This window comes from Schistocerca gregaria, chromosome 2, assembly GCF_023897955.1.
Source record: "Schistocerca gregaria isolate iqSchGreg1 chromosome 2, iqSchGreg1.2, whole genome shotgun sequence".
Classification (NCBI taxonomy): Eukaryota; Metazoa; Arthropoda; class Insecta; order Orthoptera; family Acrididae; genus Schistocerca; species Schistocerca gregaria.
Window position 1 is genome coordinate 668000089 of NC_064921.1, and position 8688 is coordinate 668008776.

The window sequence follows — 8688 nt, forward strand, 5'->3', positions numbered from 1 at the left end:
GAAGTTAGTGTCGCTTTCTTGCAAGGTGTGTCGGTCTTCAACTTCCGGCGGATCTGCTGCCTTTACAGTTGCAGGTGCCTGTTTCGGTGGAACTTCAACTGCTTCCGTAGATTGGCGGGACTTTCGTAGGTCGTCAACTATGACGGCACTGACGTCCATCGGAACTTGAGTGTCTGGAGAATTTGTACTTGCACTCGATTCAGGGGCTGAGGAAGCAGTCGGCCGTTCGCTTGCCACGGCGGCGTAGGTTCCCGGCAGTGTCGTCATCGCAGGTGGCCTGACGGCCTCGCCGGACGGTAGCTGTGCAACGCACCGCTGTATACACTCTGCGTGAACGTACCCAGGCTTGTTACAGCCGCACAGGTTCGCGGTTGGTCGTCATAAATTACAATCCCTCTATATCCGCAGACATTGATGTACGACGGGATGTGCTTTTCTAACTCCTCTCGACTCTGATGTACGCCATTTAGTACTGGGAATTTATGCGCGCTTCACCGTTTCTAGGCAAAGTTGCTGAGCACTTTCCCGAAGGGTGAAATTACAGCATCAATTTGGTCTGTTGTAATCTCAAAAGGCAGTTCAAAGAAGCGAATTGTGCGAATGCCAAAACCAGCATGAGCAACGGTGACTTCACCAACGTTTCCATCTGAGTGCTTAAATTTCGTGACACCTCCGGAAGACTCAACTATTTTCTCACACAACTCGGAACTACGCATTTTAATAAACACGACACAAGCTACAATCGACAGGTGGCTCCGAATTACATCATTAAAGGAGAGCTTCACATCTTCTTCTAACCAATTTTCTACTTCAAACGACTTGGGTCTGGCATATCGAGGATCAAAGGTAAGTTTCAAAGTATCTTTTCGACTTGAATGAGCCATCACTACACGCTACTCATTACTTCTCGAAGTGTTCTATAAACAAAGTTTTAAGCCGCAGCAAGCCTATGACTTACGACGCGGAAGCACAGACGGCGGAGCGAACAGCACACTACGTCCTACCTCCATGCCATCCGCCGGCGAACGTGCACTCGGCGTAGCCAGAAGAGAACAGAATCTGTCTCTCCTTATCAAAAATCATCAGCAGAAGTTGGAACCGAACCCAGACCATAAGTATATGAATCTTTTATCAATTCAACAGACCACCGAATCTTCTGATCATAACACCGAGCGAGGTGGCGCAGTGGTTAGCACACTGGACTCGCATTCGGGAGGACGACGGTTCAATCCCGTTTCCGGTCATCCTGATTTAGGTTTACCGTGATTTCCCTAAATCGTTTCAGGCAAATGCCGGGATGGTTCCTTTGAAAGGGCACGGCCGATTTCCTTCCCAATCCTTCCCTAACCCGAGCTTGCGCTCCGTCTCTAATGACCTCGTTGTCGACGGGACGTTAAACACTAACCATCATCTGATCATTACACCCTTGCTCCACAGTGGACGAGAATTCTGACACACAGACTCCCTGTAGTGGTTTGCAGTATGTTCAGTACATTCATTTACTTGGTTGACCGAATCGCCATGAACTAGCTGCCTCGGCTAGCCACTGCATACATTGGACTCTATTTTGTAATCACCGAAATAAAAATCACGTAACTGACACCTACACAGAACTGCCAACACTGTAGGATGCGTAAATTTAAATTGGAATTGTTCCTTTTGACATGAGCTACTCTATTGCTCTATTTGTTTGTTAAAAACATGGTGCAGGCCAAAAGAAAAGCTGTAACATGTCTGTCTATCAGAAGTCTAGATCCGGCCATATGCATTATCTCACAGCACTGTGCAATGCGCGAGTTCTGGGGGAATTGATGTTGAGTTTTGGAGGTGTTGTAGCTATGTGTCAGCTAGTAGCGTAACGGTAAGCGTCGCGCACTGTTGATAAGAATCCTCGAGTTTGTGTACATTCACTGCTTCATTTTTTAAAACGCCATACTGCTGTCTGCTGAAGTTATCGATATAATGGAACTTTTAATATAAATCCCTTCACTTCTCAACCCAAAATAGACGCATGTGGAATAAGGGCTAACTTCTGCGACATTTTGTTCTGTTCCGGTTTGATAGATGGCTAGGCTGCAGATGCGTCTCGAAACTTTTGTATTATGTGTGGTGAGGGCGCATTGTGCCAAAATACGTCAGAAATGTATTTCAACATTAGCTGTCGTGTGGCAGTGGCATTTTATTCTTCATAAAACCTTGTTGGACAGCTTTAACTCAGAACAAGTTTTGTACATGCGTATAATCAATAAACGGCATGCGCATTGTAAGACTGTTACAGATAACATCAGAAAATTCGCATATATCTTTGAGGATTAATTTCTCTCTCATGGTAACTAATGTTTTAACAACACTAAAAGAAACCGTACAACAATTGTGGACTGTATTATAAAAAATGAAATAAAACTACCCACGATAACCTTACGACGAAAGTCTGTCTCAATAAAACTGAGTATCTGTACACAAGCGTGCCTCTATCGGCACGAATTAGTAAAATACTAACCACTTAGATTTCGATTGAGTCTGTGTTTAATTGGTATGCTGTGTCATACTCAAGTGGTATGCAAATGTGGCATTTCATAAATACAGTTATGTGTTCCTAGAAACCCAAAATATGTTTGTCAGCAGTGGAAAGAGGCGTTACCTCTTGTGCAGCATTGAAAGTTTTTCAACATTGCACTATGAGCAGAAGCATTTTCTTGCGATTTAATTATCGGTGTGTGATCTGACTGCTTGTAGCTCTTTCACAGAAGGGATAAAAACGGTACAGTAAGCAAGACTGGAACCGCAAACCACAACAGATGCTTTCTTTCAGGTCACCTCGTTTCCACTGAGCTAAGGAAGAGGCGTGCGTCTACGTCTCCTCTTACGAGACCAGTAGGGGCTAGAATTCGTAAACCACTATTTAAATGATAATAGATGCAATTTTCACGTGCAACGACATTCCTGGGCTTGAAACCGTAAATTTACAATCTTTTGTTACAGCACAAGCGTTAATAATAACTCAGATTATTCCATAGAAATGACAGGAAAAATCAAGTAAACTTTGAGGCTTAACCCCGTGCACACCAGGAATAGCTCGTCGATCACAGAGTTGCCAAATATACCTTGCCTTGTTGCTAAATCTCAGTTACATTACCAGCAGGAAGAAGACGAACCGATGTGATTCTACAGTGGGCTGGGAAGTGACCAAAACTGACGCCTCAAAGACGCTGCTGCTACGTCCTGGAATGCGTAATCCGTCTGATTCACATTTATGTAACTGGGTTTAGGGACTGGAGCGTAGCTAATAATAATACTCAGAACTGAATGCAAACTAAGCTTCATAAATCAGTAACTCTCATGGTTGTTTTTATATATCATTCGTTAGTGTACTCAAAACTAAGAAAACCATTGACGAACGTTTTCGTACCTCACCGATAGTTGAGCACAACAATCAAATAAAAACAAGAAAAAGACTGAGTGCGTGCGTGTGTGTGTGTGTGCGTGTGTGTGTGTGTGTGTGTGTGTGTGTGTGTGTGTGAAAGAGAGAGAGAGAGAGAGAGAGAAATAAAAAGGAATGGGAGAGAGAGAGTAAAATATTGTTGCAAAGAAACTGAATCATTGTATGTAAAGAAATCTTTCGTTAAAACTACATGTTCTACATCATTACGAAATTTCGTATTCATGATCTATGGAACAAGTATTATTCTAATTTAATCTAATCATATCATATTGCTGACTAGCCATGAAGAAGCACGTTTTACAGAAATTTTCACCAGTATCAGTAAATAAATGTAAACTTGAAAAAAAGAGAGACGTCAGTTTTTTAATAAACCGGGGTTCCTTTAAAGACCGTTTCGTCCCTGTTAACTAACACGAAATATGTGTGATATCCCTCCATTCAGAAGGAACCAAGTGTTCATGCATTTAAAGATGAAGCTCATGATGTGAAGTTCTGTGACGGAGATAAGAACCCAGCACGCAATCGGATAGTTAACTAAGTAAAATCAAATGTTACGTATTGGTTTTTCTTACCAGCTGCTAGATGTTTGAATCTAAAATAAGGATACAAGTTTTTGTTTCTGAGCGACAATCGAACCACACACCTACCGTCATTCTTTAAAACCACGAACATAGCTTAAGTAAAACTTACTTACTCACCAACAGTAAGAAGTGTGCGTGTTTTACCATAAATATCGACACCTATTTCGATTGTTGGCAACACATGAACAAACATTAAATATGTACCTTAATTTTCACTAGCAGACTAGTATGCACGTGATAGGGCTTGAAATGAAATTATGAATATTTTTCTACTGGATCAGGATTCGGACGCACATACTTACCTTGGAAGAGACCTAGAGAAGATTGCTGTCTTGGGAAAAGGTATGAAATGATTGAACTATACTGTTCCGAGAGATTCAGATCCTCGAAAGATGAGATACGAATTCGAGTCACAGTACAGCACCAAATTTTTCAATGTCTCTAGTTCAATAAAGTACAAGAAAAACAAGAAATGGCTATCGTTTCATCAAATAAAATAAATTCTTGAGTTTCTCACGGCGTATTTGATAATCAAAATATCCACGGGTGTACTGCCGGTCTGTAGTGTCCAACGGGCACAATATTTCGGCGATCAAACATCTCGCCATCATCAGGTGAAGTGATGGACTGAGCTCCTGTGAACGCGCCGGCACGGAGATCCGTACGCTATGGCTGCTCAAGGGGAACTGGGTTCGGTCTCGCGTGGATCTGCACGGAGATAACTTTTCCTCCGATGTGTGATGGAGTTCGCAGCAGTTAGTGCTTTGCCTCCTATGCATGCCGATGTAATGCGTCGTCACATGTAGAATGTCTTCTTGGGTGTCTCCACAGCACAGTTCTGCAGTGCTAGCTGTGCCAGCTGTGGCCAGCTGGTGTTGACGCTGCGCGTCAGTTTGCGGCCCAGCGTCCGAATTTGGGTGTTGTGTGACCGGCCAGCACGTTCATAAAAGGTTCGGGCGGCCGCCTGGAAGAGGTCACGGAGCAGAGGTACCTCCGCGATGTCGTGAAGATGAGCGGTGGGGAAATCGTTAGGCAGGTGCAAGGCCAGCCGAAGGATACGATTCTGCAGTGTCTCCAGCTTCTTCAGGTTCGTGTCGGCGGTGTTCCCCCAGACGACGGCGGCGTATTGGATTACAGGGCGGAGCAGCGCCTTGTAGAGAGTGATGCCCAGACTCGGTGGTAGTCGGGAGCCGGGGTTCAGCACCGGGTACAGGACGCGAAGCCGGTTCCGCACTTTGGCCTTCACTTCGCGGATGTGCGGAACCCACGTGAGCCGGCGGTCGATGGTGACGCCGAGGTAATGTGCCGTGGGACGCCACGGGACAGAGCTGCCACTGACGGTGAGCGGTTGCAGACCCGCAGGAACGAGTCGCCTGGTGACGATCAGGAACTGCGTCTTGGCCCCATTGAATTGTATACGCTACTTGACGGCCCAGGCTGCCAGGGTGTCAACGGCGAGCTGCAGACGGCGGCGCATGACGGCGGCATTGAGGCTCCTCGTATATAGAGCCGTGTCATCCGCGTACAGGGCGAGCCGCACACGGTCGATCTTCGGCGCATCAGAAGTGTACAGCGAATACAGGAGTGGTCCCAAGACCGAGCCCTGTGGCACACCGGCGTTGATGCGGCGGACGGAGGACAAGCCATGCGCGGCTCGCACATGGAAGGTCCTATCGGCAACATAGGAATGGATGAGACGGACGTGCGACGTTGGGACCCCAAGTTCGAAAAGTTTGAACAAGAGGCAGCGGTGCCAAACACTGTCGAAAGCATGCGACACGTCCATGAACACCGCGCAAAAGAACTCGCGCTGCTCGAGGGCGGCGAACGCATCTTCCACTAGCCGTAAGAGTTGGTGAACTGCCGAGTGGCCCCTGCGAAAGCCGAACTGCTCGTCGGGCAGGAGGCCTTCCTCGTCAACGTGGCGCTGCAGCCGCCTGATGTACACCCTTTCAAAGACCTTGGAGACGGCCGCAGTAAACTAATAGGTCTGTAGTTCGCGGGCTGACGCAGATCCTTCCCCATCTTCGGAATCGCCACGATCTCTGCATGCTTCCACGACTGAGGAAAACTGCAGGACCGGAGGATTACATTAAAGACAGTGGCGAGATGAGTGACAGCCACCGGCGGCAACTTCTGGAGTGGGGCGTTGGAAACCTCGTCTGGGCCCGCAGCTTTCCTGGGGTTCAGGGCACGCAGGATGGACGACACCTCCTCCGCCGACGTCTCTTCAATGACGTTATCGTCGTCGCGTGCCTCCAAGTAGCGTGGGAGCCGGTCAGCAACCAGGTCGTCGTGAACAGCGTCGGTCGGGTCTTCGATCGGCGTAAACGCAGCCTCAAAGACGTCTGCGAGGGCATCAGCCTTCGCAGCTGGTTCGCAGACCGCCTGACCATTGACCAGCAGTGGAGGGATACGTTGCGTGCGGCGTAGGAAACGCTTCGTCGTCTGCCAGGCCGTGCCGTCGTCAAGACAGAGGGTGGCGACCTTGTTATTCCAGTCACGATTGCGATGGTTGTCAATGGCGACCCGGATATCCCGCCACATCCTGTTGAGGAGGCGCTTGGTGTCGGCATTTCTTGTACGCTGCCACTCCCGGTAGACCCGGTTCTTCTCAGTGATGGACGCAAGGATGTCCGGCGGCAGCTGGCGGGAGTAGTCAGGCGGAGTTCGAGATCGGGGCGGCGTTGCTATGTTGGCTGCGTCGATCGTGGTTGCCGCAAAGTGCAGAAGTGCTGCGTCCGCTCCAGCTTCTGCAGGGGGCGGCGCGGCGGCGAGTGAGTCCGTCACGGCTGCTTGAAACCTGCCCCAGTCGATGCCAGCATGTGAGATGCCTCGCCTGGGCTGTTGCAGGGCGTCTAAGTCGATATCGAAAACCACTGGGACATGATCAGAAGACAGAGCCGTCCTCGTCGTGGCGTTGATCTGATGAGGGATGCCCTTGACGACTGCGATATAGATGATATCCGGGAGGCCACGGGCAGGGAAGATAGTCGGATCGTACAGCCACACCACAAGCGCAAGGTGTCGTTCTGCTACCCGGAGCAGGCAGCGGCCAGCGGCATTGGTGATCCTGGAGTTCCAGGTGACATGTTTACTATTGAAGTCCCCGGCGACGAACACCTGCCCCCTCAAGGAGAGCAGAGCTTCGATGTCAGCATGGTCCAGTGGACGAGACGGCGGCCGATAGGCAGCGACGAACGTGATGGCGCCAGCCGAGGTGTGAACGACGACACCAGTGGCCTCCAGGGTTGCCCATGGTGGAAGTTGTATCACGTGATGACGAATGCCATTGCGAACGGAAACGGCTGCCTCACCACCCGCCGTCAGTCGATTGGTGCGATAGCTGGAGTAGTTGGCCGCCCTGACGTCGACCCCAGGCTTCAGGTGGGTTTCGCTAATAAAGCAGACGTCGACGGCTTCATCTCGAAGAAATTGGCGAAGTTCACCAGCTTGAGTGCGGACGCCGTTGGCATTCCACGCGACGACCGTGAGCCCTCTGACGCTGCCCATGGTGCAGCTGGTGAGTGTTGGCAGCGGTCGGGGCCAGAGAGGCCAGCGGCACTGCAGCGGTGAGTTGCTGCGACACGACTTCAATTTTGTAGCACTGGTCATCAAGGCAGTCAGCTGCGCGACGAGGTTGGCCAGGTCAGCGGTGGAGGCAGCCGGCGCGGCCCGTCGCTAGAAGGGGGAGGCGTGGCTGACTCGCTTGGAGAGTCCACCTTGGGCTGCTCGACTGACGGTGCTGAGCGCTGGGTACCCACGGGGCGCTGACCCCCGCGCAGGCGATTGGCGGGGCGCGGTCTGGCCGACGGCTCGGGACAGGCAGTACCCGGGTCCGCCACTAGCAGCTGTGGTGGAGGCGCAGGAGCCTCAGGTATCGGCACGGCATCGGACGCGGCAGGAGCAGGAGCAGCAGACGCAGCCGGGACGGCGGAGGGCGCCCCTGACGTTGCCGCCGCGAAAGAACGCCGGGCCGTCTCGTTGCTGGTTTCTTCGGATGTAGCGCTGGTGTTTGGCCACGTCGCGAGCGATGGCACGCTTCCACACCTCACACCCACGATAGCTGGCCACGTGAGCACCGCCACAGAGTGCACAAGTCGGCTTCTCAGTGGGCGGACGGTGGCACGCACTTCCTGCGTTGGCGCCGGCGCATTTAACACATCTGTCCGGCTTAGAGCAGTGGCGCGCGACGTGATTGATCCCCTGGCAGCGAAAGCACTGCACAGGGCCTCACCTGGAGCGAAGATCTTCGGTCTGAACCGGAACGTCGGCGACCCGCGACAATTGGTATAGTTTGCGGTTCTCCACGGTGTCGGAGCACACGACCAGGAAGAGCGGCATATCATCACGCGATTTAGGCGACCTCATCTTCACGACTGCCCGTATGTAGAAGCCCAGGTCAGCGAGTTCGCGATGCAGGTGATCGGCTTCCGTGTTGAATGGGAGGTCCCGGATGACAATCTTCAAGACTTTGTCAGGTGCGGAAGCGTGGGTATAGAACGGGATACCACGCTCAGACGCCTCCTGAGTGTCCCGGCGATAGTCGTCAGCAGTTCGGAGTATGACCCTGTACGGGTCTCGTCCGGCAGGCTTCACAATATACACGGCCGTTGTCCAGCTGAGCAACAACTTCTGCAGTTCCCCATAGGGCGGCCAAAACTG

At 50.8% G+C, this 8688-nt stretch overlaps 1 protein-coding gene across 1 annotated transcript; it reads right to left on the reverse strand.

Moving 5' to 3' along the window:
• Nucleotides 1–7646: 7646 nt before the first annotated feature.
• Nucleotides 7647–8372, reverse strand: LOC126335927 (nematocyst expressed protein 3-like). Its single transcript, XM_049999402.1, has one exon. It carries the CDS (start codon nucleotides 8370–8372, stop codon nucleotides 7647–7649), a length of 726 nt encoding a protein of 241 aa, XP_049855359.1.
• Between the last annotated feature and the right edge of the window lie 316 nt (nucleotides 8373–8688).